Consider the following 14,873-nt stretch of genomic DNA (forward strand, 5'->3'; position numbering starts at 1 on the left):
GAATTTGAACCCCAGCCCTTTGGGTGGGAAGCCAGTACGATAGCCACCGCACCCCCTCGATCCCCGAAACTCATAATAAGTAATGATATTGCTTTTGAGAAAACATGCATAAGCATGCAATAACGGCTGACACGGTTCAAGGCGCCATTGTAAACCAGGAAGTAATAATCGTTTCACCGATTAATTGGCAAGTTCAACTGAATAGTCAGTCTAAGGGTAATTAAAAAATGAAAGTCTATTCTTCAAATCATTGGATATTTGGTTAATAGTTGGCTTGAAATCCGGGAAGCCTTCTCCGTCAACCGTCGAGTGGACGCTGTGAGGGCACCAGCGACTCGACACGTTAATTATCTTTATATTAATATTCAACTTTCACACTCGAAAATTCGTCTCAAGTGACCATGTTGGCTCTGCATAATGCACGTAGAGTAGAGAGGTGGATCAAAATGGGCGTGGCTCCATCCTCCTCCCTCTTGGATACTTGGCGGAAAGCAAGTGAGCTCCGTGAGCAGCAGTCTGTCAAGCCACTGAAACCTACAAGTTGACACTCCCTCCGAGGAAGAACACGAGTCCCATCATCATGCCCGTGTCGCGTGTGTTGTGACGGGAGAGGGTAGTCGTCCTTGGTCGCCTCTTGTCCATAACTATCTGGTGAGAGTGAGGGAGAGAGTGTCCGGTCGGTCAGCGGGACATGTTGTCGTTGCCGTATCTGTCTCGCCATTCGGTCGGGGGACGGCAGGTGGTCTCGCTCTGTTGCCACCGACGCTCGCTCCCCTAAGATTAATTATAAGCCTCGCCTGGAGTTAATTCATGCAACTTTAAGGATGAAGGCGAGTGACTGTTACGCTGGTTTAGAGTACCTCTTTCTCCCTCGACCGAGAGATATATGAGTGTTTGAGGGACTATGCCAGTTCGCCCCGGATAAAGAGTGACTCTCATTGATTAAATGTACCCTATAAACTAATGGATGCATAAAGTCATGGATTTATGTAGCCCAGTGTTTCAACCAAAACAAGCTAACACAAATATCCTAAACTGAGAAGGGGCATTTCATCTCTAGAGACTTATTTCCTGGTCTAAAATGGCAGTGAACGGGTGTCTTTAAGGTTGTTTCTTTAATTTCCTTGTAAAGCTCGTGTCACCTTCGCCTTGCACGAGATATTTTGAGACACGCTTTTTTCTCAGCTTTTTCTCGAATCTAAGGCCATAAAAGGACCACGTGCAAATTTCAATTACGTCTCCTTTACTGCTTCTTTTCCTCCAACATTCTTTCATATATTCGATATTTTTCAATCCTTATCCATATCGGAATCTCATTTATGTTCGCTCAAATCTAGTATCAGAAACCTCATAATGCCATGTCCTGTTGATGAGGGTAACTATTTATAGAGGGGAAAGTCCTTGAGATATGTGCACTGCGCTTCTTTGATACCCTTCCCTTTTACTTGTCCTTTGTAACGAACATACCTTTAGATTACAAATTATTCATTCGTTACTGTTTAGGGGTGGATAATTACTGGGAGAAAATTCTGATGCGAGTATTTCAGACTCTGTGAAATGCGTAAAATAATTAGGAAACACATTACTGATTTTGTTTGAAATGAATGTAAAACTTTAGGAATATAATGCGCTGATGCAACAATTTCAGATATAAAAATGTATTCACCTTGACTGGGATTCGAACTCGGATTCCTCGATATCCGGACGATTGCTTAACCCAGTTAAGATATCGAGGCATTATTTTAGTGGATGACACCGTTTAAAGCTACTGTTGAGGCATCTCCCGCAGTTTCTTGGAATAATGCCCTGACTTTTATCAACTCGTTTTATCTGCCTAATGTCATATCCAGCAAATAATAGCATTCGCTCGTTAGTCCTCATTTAGAATATGCTGCTAATATATATGATCCTCGCGAAGTTGGATTTATTGCCGAATCGGATCGCGTGCAGTGTAGTGGAGCTAGATTTGTATAACGTTGTTATGATAAACTTAGTAGCGTATCTAAAATATTAGAGCAGCTAGGATGAGAATCACTCACGGAGAGAAGGTTAAATTGAAGATTGAAGCTCTTGTGTAAATTAGAAGGATGTCTCTTTAGCAGTGCTGTTGATGTATATTGTTACCCCTATCGTACTACGGTAGAAGGGATCATATTAATGAAATTAGAGAGGCTAAATGTGGAACAGATAGGTTTAAAATGTCATTTTTCCCGCAAACGTTAAGGGATCACAGTAACGAAATTTGACCGCGCTTGGGGGAAAGGTATATTGGGTCAAAAGAAGTCTGCAACACGCAATTATTTTGGCTTTTAGGCTAATATTATTGATATATAAATAAATAAACTGAAAATTACGATGGGGATAAGCGACGTTGGAACGAGGGATGAACAGAGAAAAGCGCGCTTTGAAGATGTGCTGCGAGGTTTTGGCCGCGAACCGATGGTCTATTCCTTCAATATAAACGTTTGACCCTCGCTATGCCTTAAGCAAAGAGTAAACTGATAAATTGCATCCCTCCTTCAAATTTTATACTATCCATAGATCGAGCCGTATGCAAGCAATTATACCTTTGTAGTGAGCATGTCGCGAAAATATTTCATCGATTTGATGCCCTGGTGACAGAGCACCAAGATGCTCACCATGAAGCCAAATGTCCGAATGTGGAGTGCCTCACCAAAGAGTGTGAATTGCGGAAATTCCTTTGAAATGGCAGGTGGAGTGGTGAAAGTAAGTGGACTGTTTAGGGTTCTGCAAAGTACACAAGATGTAGGAATTTATGATAATTCCGCAATCGTCTTCACAGCGTGAGCGTGCAGTAGTTTCGAGATAGCATTTATTTTTTGATTTCGGTGAGGTAAATGCCTGAATTCCATCAATTTCCTCATATAGTAGTAGTACTTGAAATATTTATGAGCATGTAGCAGTAAATCAGACCGCAATGAACATAGCAGGCAGTAGAGCCATGGTGGTGACACGGGGATGGGTCATCTGTGAGGTCAATTCAGAGGCTATCTCAAATTCGCTATAACCCGTGTACTCTCACCATTCCTCACTTACCCACACCGCCCTCCCTTTTTCCCCAAGCACCACGACCAAACCAGTCCCTCTCGTTCTTCGACCAGGATGTGTCTGCGCTGTGTGTTAAGGAGTCAGGGTTTCTCCCCCGTCCACGAGGAACCCTGAAGTGAAGCCGGGGGAGGGCACTCAAAGTCGGAGAGGGGTGCTCGAATCGCTTTGAAGTATTTGGAGTGTGTGCATCGTCCCTCATACTACAACCATTTCATCCTCTTTACACAGCGAGAGGCAATCATGTGTCTCTTTCGCAATTCAATCATATCCATGTAACTTCTAATTCCGTGTAGTTAAACCTTTGCATTTGGCGTCGAATCAGACGAGCCGGAAGTCGGAGGGAATATGATGCGTTCGACCTTTCTGATTGTTTGAGTGTGGCTCCTGAGGATTGAGCCGAAGACAATTTGTATCAAGACCAAGCTGATGATATTGAAGATTTTCAATAGATAAAACATTTTTTTAATTCAAAGTTCTAAAGATTTGTTTTAAGTCGATTACGCAAAATCCTCCACGGTTTTAGCTGGGATACCTTTTGTGAGTTTTACCATGCCCAATCTTGAAAGGTCTTTTGGACATTTTGAGGAATAATATTTAAAAAGGGAACTTCGCCCCAAATCATGTTAACTCTTATTTGGACGTGATGCCATCTGCCTGCCTTTTTTTCCTTGCGCCGACGTCTATTATGACTTCATGTTACCATATTGAAAGACCACTATCAAGACTTCCAAAATGGATATGTAACTAGGAGTTGAGCGAAAAATGTTTAGCATACTTTTGCTTAAGTTTCCCCTTCATATTTTTGCATTTATGCTGTACTTTCAAATGATTTAAACGAAATTTCGAAACGGTTTTTCAAGTTAAATTTAATATTCTCAAAAGAGTGAGTAGGGTGGATAGCTTGAGATCGGGAGTTACCTACCTGTTTTTCTCGAGGCTCATGGCTTGCGGGAGACCAAAATAAAGGGAAGACCTCATCGATCCAATTCTTTTAACTGGGCCAAAAAAAGCTCCTTTCAGATTTGTAAGACAGCTTGACCGCGACCCGTGTACATTCTGGCAGCACGCCTCCATAGGAAGGCCCCACAGAATTACAAATATTTTAGTTCCTGTTCATTTCAATTCCTCGATCGGCAAGTGTTCTTCGCTTTACGACTCATTGTTCCATCCTACGAAAAACGCGGCTAATCGCAGTTTGTCGGAAGCCTTTGATCCGGGGGGCGGGGGCGACGATGCCCTTATTTGAGATTGGTGATCTTAATAATTGAAATAGTCGCTTGAGGCGGTTTTATTTCCGCAGAAAGAGGTGAAGCAGAATCCGATGAAACGTCAGATTTTTCCGGGTCAATGTTGATACGTCTCGCTTAATTCACGGAAAGATGGGCCTCAGGCATTTCCTTTGGGAACTTGCGCGATTGGCTTCTTCCCTTCCCCACCCGAAAGGCTCTTCATTGCTCTCCGGATATGAACATCACATTCATTACTGACATTGGACCATCATTCCGTTGGCGGGCAGTTCATCAAAACGGTAATCCACCCTTGCGACATTCCATATCCGCTCTTTCCGTGTCCATTTGCGTCATCACTCATGCTCAGCCTAACCCTTTATGTCACTCGGTTGAAGTGGGGCTGACGAAAGCTGTGTATACGGATCATAAGGCTCCTGGATTGAGGGTCATTGGTCATATTTTATGTTGTTGTAATATTTCAGTGTCTGATTCTTCAATGACATCCGAGGCCACTGAGTGAGTAAAGTATTACTCCACGAGACAAATCGAGGCCGTCCATCTAATTCGGACAATAATTTTTAGGTTTTCCGAGAAAGTCTTCGCCTACCTCGATGGAACGATAGGCGTTCTTATTGGGTATTCTTCCAATCGCAATTTTTTTCATACTTAAAAGATATTATTCTGGGTTACTTGAGACGTAAAATGGCTTGCTAACGCATAATATTCTCGGGACTTAAGGGGCAATTCCTTTGAAACTAATCACGTCTTCAAAAAAATACTTATCTTTGGCCAAAAATGTTCAATTTCATTTCATATGGTTACACTTTTTATTCTCATTGCCTAATGCGAGAGAAATTCTATTTTCAAGTTTTACTTATTGTCTTCTCGATGCTATTTCATTGAATTCAAACGTCTCTATATCAGAGCACAGTTTACAACCAGTTACATTGCAACAATATTGGAGTGTAAAAATCATTCACTTCGAAATGGATTCGAACCCGAATCCGTTGATGTCGGTTACTACCAGTTCTTTCTCTGCAAAGTTATCTGTTAGACAAAATTTAACTGCGGATCAATTTTTATAAGGAAAAACGACATTTTTATACCCAGCTAATATACACAATAGTGTTACTAAAAGCGGGCAGAAGTCTTTCATCTACTACGTGACACATGGTGTTCTGGAACTAAAAGTTTTAATCTGAATTTTTAAGAAATCAGAACTACGTTCAACTTCATATTCGTTTGATAATCTAGTTTACTTTCTTCCTCCATCCTGGGTTCTAATATCAGCGCCAGTCTGCCAGTGAGCCCTGCATATTTTTTTAAAGATTGTAAGCCTTGCGTCTACTGTAACATTTTCATGGGTTAGCGGAATGCTACAATTTTCATCGCCACTAACCATTATCGTGAGGGAATAAATCACAAGTTTTTACAATTTGATTTCAAACTTAAATGAGAGAGCCATGTTGGAGTGCATGTGTATGCCGTGGTTCAATATCCACGGAAGCGCAAGAAACCGTGTAAGATACCGCCCCAATAATATCCAGGAGTTCAGTCACGAGAAGGCATCGAAAGAATATGCATATTCTTTTGCACCTCAAACCCATTGAACCGGTTAGACCGTGCTTGGGAAGGACAATATTTTTCGCCCCGTGGTGCTCATTCTAGCTGACCATTTCTCCAAATCAAGTCCCTTCAGATATTTGCTCACTTCAGTTTCGCTGCCCTTGTGCTGGCACAAACGCCCATCGCTAAGCAATTGTTGCAAGGACCACGCATGCGCGGATGCGGGCCTCTTTTCCTCTAGATAAAAAACACATCACTCATACGTGTTCATATATAACTGCGTCTTTCGACTACATTTTAACAAAAAATAAGAAATTCAACCAGCGGAAGGGCCTTTGGGGTTAGGATTGTCAACAGGGCTTATTTTGGCAGTAGTTTCCAAGAGACACCTTTTTGCAAGGGCGGCTAGGACATGGAATGATGAGGAGTAGGTAGTCACGGGGGCGAAAAGGGGATCGGGTGGAAATAGGGCGAGGGCGGCGAGGGGGGAGGAGGGTGGGGATCACGGGGGGTGGTTATTGCGTCCGTGCGTGCACCGGAGGCTCGCGGAGCGAGGGTTGGTGGGCCACGCCACTGAGGGTGAGACGGGAGGATGGGGGTGGAGAGGAGAAGGGGTGAATATGGAGAGAGGGAGAATCCGAAATTAACGGTTTTCCGAACAAAATGAAGTCACGTGTCTGATGAACGCGCTCGTCGTGACACTCGCACGCAAATTACGACTTTAATTGCAGCAATTCGACGTTTTACCGCAGCCGTACGTGTGTGACGCTGCGCGCGGCGTGAAAAGAGGCATATGTTTTTCATTTTGTGGTAACGGAATCGTCGAACTGGCGTGTGTTCCGCAATTTTTTTTAAAGGGGGAGAACAATGGGATAGGGTTGCATTTTTCCCCAACACTTTCCAAGATGAAATTAATAGAAATAAATTAGACTGAAGCGAAGCATTAATTTGACACTGGAGTAATTAATCATCATCGCGTTCCATGCTCGCTAGCGCAACTTGGAGAGCGAGAAATTTAAAATTCACATCTCGCGGCGAATAAAAACAAAATGGTCCCCTCCGTCGTGTCTCTGGCACTTTTTGAAATTGGAATTGTCATCACTCGGTCAACAGCAGTAACAACTGCCGACTCAATTTCGTGCAACTGTCTGACATTCACGTAAACAACGATTCATGGAAGCTTTTTGTGATTAAAGGGCTCCAAACTTGATCAAATGGCTTAACTCAAGCATTATAACATATATATATATATATATTATTATATGAAAAAATTGTTGCAATTAGGCTATTGCCGTGGTGGTAACGGTCGAGCCTGGTCTACGGCACCGTCCATCGCCGCAGCAATCCGTCCATAATCACGCACTCTTCAATTACAGACATCGCTCAAAATCACGCAACGTTAGCACATCGTTCACTTTTGCCGTATAACACTTCTCACGCCGTCCACGTCACATGCAAACAATATTCAAATAAGTAGAATAGTATAATAATCACTGAAGTTTATCACCCAGCGGCTGCTTTTAACTTATTCTTAAAACTCCTAAAATTGGATGAAAAGCTCAAACAAATTTCCCACGCTTCCTGATTTAAAAAAAATACTATGCATCGCGCCTAGCCTATTCCCTATCCTTCCATTTTTAAAACTCTTCCATTTCAGTGTTTCCACCATTTTCATAGGCTTTACTATTTCTTCTGTTGTACCTTCTAAGTACGCATAATGCTGCCTTTCTTTGAACGTATTCTATCTTTTTAATACGTCCCACCTCATATAGATCACATGCTATTGGCGAGTATTCTATGATAGGATTAACCAGTACCTTATATGTTTCTTCTTTTGGGGCTACAATTCTTCCTTTTAAATTCCTCTTTAACCAATGCCTTTCTTTAAATGCCTTCCATGTCAAATTATCTACTTGGTCTCCCCACCCAAGGTTAGTTAAGTAAACGTCTAAATATTTGCAATGACCGCTACGCGGGATTCTTTCTCCAAAGAAGGGGGTAAATATCCTATTGTGAATTCTTTTTATTTTAAACAGTATATGCGCACTATTACTTGCATTAATGCCCATATAATTATTTTAGCCCAGTCACCGAGGCGATCGATGTTATGGTGTAGTATTACGCGGACATTTACCCGTTTGTATATAATGCAAACGAGTGGGGAACGGGGAGTCCGGTCGGGCAGTGTTAGGAAGAGGTGTAAGGCTGGGTTGCCCATTATAACCGTTGCTGTTCAAACTTTATGCAGAGGAAATGATTAAAGAGGCATGGGAAGAGCTGGAGGTGGGAATGAAAGTGGGCGGGGAATTCGTAAAATCAGTTAGATTCGCTAATGACCAAGCTATAGTTTGTCAGTCAGCCAAGGTGTTGCAAGCATTGCTTAATGAGTCGGAAATTCAGTGCGACAGACATGAGATGAGAATCAATATTAATAAATCAAAGGTAATGCGATTTCCTCGAAAGAAAAAGGCTATGCTAAACATTAAAATAGGAGGGAAAAAATAGAGCAGGTAGAACAGTTTACGTACCTCGGAAGTGTTTTGGACCAACACGGTCAAAGAAGTATGGACGAAAGGAGAAGAATTGCGCTAGGCAAAGAGGCTATCACAAGGAGTAGGGAGTTAATGACGGGGGCTTTGAGTGAGGATGTAAAGAAAGACTCGTTAAAACTTTGATATGGAGCGTAGCTATGTACGGCGCGGAAACGTGGTCATTGAAGCAGGAGGATAGGCGTAGACTGGAAGCTTTTGAAATGTGGGTGTGGAGAAGAATTGATAAGGTGAGATGGACAGAGAAGAAAACAAATGAGGAAGTACTTGGTATGGTGGGCGAAGAGAGGGGTTATTTGGGAGAAATTCAATTGAGGCAGGAAAAGTGGATGAAGGCGGTATTGACCGGCAGTGGGATGTTGAAGACTGTAATAGAGGGGAGAATGTTAGACATACGAGGAAAGGGAAGAAACAGGATAGGGATGTTGAACGGGATGTAGGGAGGAAGAAAGTACGCAGAGATGAAGAGGGACCTGATATAGAGTAGGATGATGGATTTTTTGTTTTGTAGGAGTAATAAAATATTTGTTTGGTAGTTGTGTCCATCCAAAAACCTACCTTAACCTGTAGATTACCAAATAAATAAAAAAAATATAATGCATAGTGTATCAGCAAAGTGTCTCACTTGGGATTGTAAATTATTTGGTAGGTCGTTTATGTAAATTAGGAAGAGTAATTGTCCTAGAATACTGCCTTGTGGAACGCCTGCTATAACGATCGCCTCTTTTGAAAACATATCCCCTATTTTTACTTTTTGAATTATGCCTCTAAGAAAAGTTTTTATCCATTTCTTTACCCTCAAATCCAACGGTGACGACTCAAACGTTATCAATAATCTATCGTGAGACACTCGGTCGAAAGCTGCCGAAAAATCAACGAATACTGCATCCACATCCTTTCCTTCATCTATGACGCGCCGATGTTTTGGCAAAATCCCAAAAGCTGCGTTTCACACGAGTATCCCGTTTTTTAACCCATGCTGGTCTTGAATAGTCGTTTATCTCTTCCTACCATTCCCGAAGGTAGTCAGAGATTCTTTCTCCCATTTTATTTTCAAACAGCTGAAGCTCTGCTTACCGGTCTATATTTGTTGTCTATTGTTTTATCCCTTCTTGAAAATTAGTCTAATGTTTGCTTTTTTTACAATCACTTGGTAAGGCCTCAATATTTAAAGTAACTTCGAATAGATGACTGAGGTACAAATCCATTGCCGTATCACCCAGTTTTAGAATGTCAATTGATATATTGTCCGATCTCACTGACTTATTTTTCCTCATCCTCCTTATTTTTTTCACAACATACGAGTCCTCCACGAAAATACCGTTTGTCGAGGGCAGTAAGCTATTTGGTACTGTTATGCTGATGAAGTTCTCTGTCGTTTCTGAGCAATTTAGACAAGCCTTATTTTCCTTTTTGTTATCTATTCTCCGAAAAACATCCGTAAAGCAGGAGTTGAACATAGTTGCTATTTATACAGTGTCGCTTATAATGTTATTATCGTTGGTTTTTGATATGATCGCGTGTTCCCTTTTTTCTCTCCTCGTTCTCATATAGCTATAGAGTTCCGTTTTATTGATAAGACATATTTTCGTTGCCTTTTTCCTTTCCCTATTTAGGTTTCGGACCAAGGTCCTGTAATGCTGTGATATTTCTTTACTTTCATTCTTTAATCTGTGAATCTTTCTAACCGCTTTCTTGAGTTTTTTATGGTTTTGTTTTAGTACTCCGGATCCGTATTCTATTACAAATTTTTATGGGAAAACACTTTGTTTGCCCTTCGAGAATTTTTTTTTGTATTTTCTCCACGGTCGCCCTACTACCTGCCCTTCCCGGAAACTTGCTCCTTAAAAATTTCTGAAATCTTCCCCTATTTGCCCGCGTACATTGCCATATTTTCTTTTCATCCCCCATACCTCCTTTTGTTGATTACACCAATCCATTTGAACGCACGATCTGCTGCTTGATCACTTATTATAAAAATAAACATTTGTACTAACAAAAGGGTTAGGAGAGATAACGAGAAAAATGTCGACGGTGTTTCTTCCCCTAGTGGGCTCGAGTCATACCTGGATGAGCCATTCTTCGTTAATTAGGCCATTTACCTGGTCTTGTGCCTGCCCACCCCTAAAGTTTGGCCCGTCCACCCTATATTTGGAAGGTTGAAATCCTCGGCTATGAATATGGAAGATATCATCTTGGGGGCTCCCAGAGCAATAGCCAGCAGGAATCTCCAAAAAGTGCACACATCTCCATATTACCACGAAAGCATCAGCAAGAGTGTTTGGCGAGGGGTGTTGAGTCGCCAAATATAAAAGGGAACAAAACCACACGCAAACCTTTGCTTGGGCTTCTATACGCAGAAATTATCACTAACCATTTGCGATCTTCACGTATTCTTACACACATCATCACAGTCACTTAGTTGCGAATCTGAAAAACTTATAATGGTGCTACAAACACCAATGGATATTCTTTCCCCCTGCCCACCTCGATGGTGATTTCAAAAGATGAGCCCACGGGTCAGGTGACTCTTGATATATAGTAAGATAGCAAAAACTAGAGTGGCACTAATGTACCCTGAGGACGATACAAGAGTCGAGCATCGAAACGTCGGCCAATATGGAACCCATGACCCGGTGGAAGACCCGAGAAAGCTTCTTCCAGCAAATACGCCAGGAAATCAGCAGATATTAATATATGTGTGTATATATACATACAGAACAATAAGTTTGATACCCCACGCTGCAAAAGTGTTCTCATGATCATCAACAAAAGGGTAGGGAGTAGGGCAAATGATTACTTAGGGGATGATCAGTTTGGGTTTAGGAAGGGGAGAGGTACGCGTGATGCCATTGCAGTAATGAGATTATTAATCGAGAGGAATATAGAATTACACCAGGAGGTATTTGCCTGTTTCGTAGATTTCGAAAAAGCGTTTGATAGAGTGAATTGGGAAAAACTAATGCGCATATTGAAGAAAATAGGAATAGCTTGGAGGGAAAGGAGGCTAATCCGGAACCTGTACTTGTCTCAGACTGCTCAGGTGCAGGTGGGGAACGGGGAGTCGGGATGGGCAGTGTAAGGAAGAGGTGTAAGGCAGGGTGGCCCATTATCACCTGCACATACGCATACGCGTACATCCTAGTAGCTAGTTTTGTTTTATTGTTACACACAGCAATGTTTATGTTATTCACGCATATAAGTGCAGAAAAAGTGAGAAAACCTGTACGCATACATTGATTTTCAAAACTAGCTTTACTGATAGAAGCAAACCCTTGGGTATTGTCACCTCACCAGGACCAGCATAGGTCAGAAACACAGTAAACTCCGAGCAATGGTAATCTCTGTTAATTTTGGGAATCCAGGACTTGAAAAAAAACTTGAAAAAGAGAAGGCAAAGCAGTTGGTTAGACTCCCAGTATTCTGGAATCAATTAATACCAATTTCAGAAACATCGGATAAGGAAATGAAAAAACCTCCGAGATTGATTTAAGTGCCACACACTTATATTAATGAAACGAAAAAATTGGCCATTAGTTCCTAGAAACTCGATCAAACAACGTCATTTAAAACACAATGGATAGGTGTCTTAACGTGTAATTTCTACATCTACTTAATACCCCGCAAGGGCCTGCGGCAGGGGGTGTCAGGGCACCACCCGTAATTAAGAAAATAAAAACGCATGCAAAAGCCACAAATGTTTAAAGTCTACGAACAAAACATGGTATACATTCATGCGAAAACCCTTACACCGCACACGCATGCAAACGCTCAACCTACCAACAAACATGCACATGCATCTACAAATATACCTGATGTCTTTGCAATGTTTAATCTTGTTCCGAATTGTAAATTAAATATTTCCGAAGTGAAATCGGTTTCTTATACATATGATGTTTGGTGATTTGTTCTCTTCGTATCTAAAGGTATTCCCAGCCTAAATCCCCTAAGAGACCTAAAGCAACTTTAACGAATCAGGCGGATTTTCTCTGGCCTTTATTTTATACTTTTTGCCAAATTTTCTCCCAAGGGTGAAGGATCTCTGGTTTTCCCGGTGTATGGTATTCAAGAAGTTCTCTCGGGTTTTCCACCGGCTCAAGTTGCAGTACACCGACGTTTCGATGGCTGACTCTGCCCTCGTCTTCAGGGTTAAGTTCAGAGCTTAAAAAAGGCCTGGTATTTACACTCTCCGCCAATGCTCAGGTGTGCCCTGATTGGTCGAAAGCGTTAATATGCTCCGCTACGGCCAATCGGGTTCGTTCCCGTGCAATTCTTATTTTCTTTAGCACTGACTTCCAAGTGTTACTGACTTGGCAGCCGTTGACTCTGTTGAAATTGTTGTTGTCTAGTCAGATTTCAACGGCTTCTTTCGCCATGTGATACCAGTAGCCGTTGGCGTAGCATAGCAGCCTCTTTGCGCCGGTAAACTTGATTCTGTGGTCGTTATTGAGGCAATGTTCGGCGACCGCAGATTTCGCTGGGTATATTAACCTGATGCACCTCTCGTGTTCCTTTAGGCGTGTTTCTATGGTGCGACCGGTCTCCCCAATGTATGCTTGGCCGCACTCGCAAGGAATCCGGTACACTCCTGAGGTCTTCAATCCCCGTTTGTCTTTAGCCGTGTCAAGGACTGATCGCAGCTTCCTTATCGGTTTGTGAATAGTTTCCACATTGTATTTCCTTAATATCCTAGAGATTTTATTGGAAATCGTAGAGACGAACGGGATGCAAGCTCTTGCAACAGGTTTTTCTGCGTCTTCTCTCCTACCTTCAGGATTTGTGAAGGCCCTTTTAAGGGCCATGTTGATTTCCCGGGTCCCATACTAGTTCTGCTGGAACGTCTTCCTTAGGTGTTGTATTTCCACCTCCAGATGCTCTTAGTCCGAAACTGAAGTAGCTCGGTGCACGAGTGTGGAAATCACTCCTCTCCTTTGTGCGGGATAATGATGACTTCCCCCGTTCAGTTATAGGTCAGTGTAGGTCGGTTTCCGATAGAATTGATGGCCTAACCTGCCGTCTATTTTCCTTTCGATAAGAATATCGACGAAGGGCAGGCGTTTGTTTGTTTCAGTCTCCATGGTGAACTGGATGTTCGGGTGGACACTATTCATATGGCCGAGGAATTCGGTGAGTGCTTCCGGTCCGTGTGGCCACACGATGAAGGTGTCATCCACATATCTGAAGAAGTGTTTTGGTCTTAAGGGTGCTGTTCTAAGTGCTCTCTCTTTAAAGTCCTCCACGTAGAAGTTCGCAATGGCTGGTGACAGTGGAGAACCCATGGAGACTTGATGGCCTAAGCTGCCGTCTCTTTTCCTTTCGATAAGAATATCGACGAAGACTCCCTCCACCTACTCGTAGAATTTGCCATTGTAGAGGAAATATGTCAAAGTAGGGACGTGGCGGAAGAGATCGACGGTCTTCTCATGGAACCGTACTTTGCAAAGCAGCAAAGTGTCCTTGATCGGCCCCTTTGTGAATTGCGATATGACGTCAAAGCTCGCTAAAATGTCTTGGTTGTCCAGACGAATATTCCGTAGGGTTTTGACCAACTCTGCGGAGTTCTTGATATGGTGCTCGCATGATCCCACAAAAGGCGCCAGGATCCCCGTCAGGTGTTTCGCCAAATTGCACGTTGGTGCCCCTATGGCAATCACAATTGGTCTTAGGGGTGCTCCTCCTTCGTGGATCTTGGGCAGTCCATAGAGTCTCGGGAGGACGGGCGCTTGCGGTACTAGGTTTCTGTTGGCTTCGGAGCTCGGCAATGATTTTTTCATCAAAGTGGTCTTCTTCCTAACTAATACGTCCGTTGGGTCACGGGTGATAGTCCGATATGCTGGATCGTGGAGCAAATGTTGGATTATCCGGGGGTAATCCATGGTGTTCAGCAATACGGTTGCATTACCCTTGTCTGCCTTCAGGACTGTGTAGTCGGGATTCTTGCGCAAGGAAAGTAGAGCGCGTTTTTCTTCTCTCATCATGATGAGTTTGGGCAGGACGGCCCTTTTTAGGACCATAGAGACTTCTAACCTCTTCCGTTTCCTCCTGTGTGAGTTTTCGGATGGCTTGCTCCACACTTCCTAATATGTCAAGGTAGGGGATGGATCCTGGAGTTGGGACAAAATTCAATCCTTTGGAGAGCATCAAGGAAGTAGGTTCTCCCAAGGATAGATCAGACCACAAAGATAAAATAAGGGAGATAGATTCCTGGACAGATAGGTACAAATACTCATTCTTTCCCCGAAAAATCAGAAATCATAATAGTAAGAAACCGAAGTCACTTTAGAAATATTGAAAACATTGAATTTACAAGTCGGAGCAAAGTTAAACACTGCAAAGCTGTTAGGTATACTTTCAGGTGCATGTGTATGTAAGATGTAGATTGAGTGTTTGCATGTGTGTGGGGTGTAAGTGTTCATGCATGAATGTATGCCATGCTTTATTTGTGGATATATGATTTTGT

The 14,873-nt window shown here is 42.5% G+C and overlaps 1 protein-coding gene across 1 annotated transcript; it reads right to left on the minus strand.

The window, feature by feature from the left end:
- Positions 1-13,761: 13,761 nt before the first annotated feature.
- On the minus strand, positions 13,762-14,427 carry LOC139698620 (uncharacterized). Its single transcript, XM_071597463.1, has one exon. The coding sequence runs from the start codon at positions 14,425-14,427 to the stop codon at positions 13,762-13,764; it is 666 nt and encodes a 221-aa protein (XP_071453564.1).
- Between the last annotated feature and the right edge of the window lie 446 nt (positions 14,428-14,873).

The sequence above is a fragment of the Hetaerina americana genome, unplaced genomic scaffold (genome assembly GCF_022747635.1).
Source record: "Hetaerina americana unplaced genomic scaffold, ioHetAmer1.1.p SCAF_9, whole genome shotgun sequence".
Taxonomy (NCBI): Eukaryota; Metazoa; Arthropoda; class Insecta; order Odonata; family Calopterygidae; genus Hetaerina; species Hetaerina americana.

Coding starts and splice junctions, on each gene's coding strand:
- LOC139698620 (XM_071597463.1), bottom strand. CDS start 14,427: ATGGTCCTAAAAAGGGCCGTCCTGCCCAAACTCATCATGATGAGAGAA.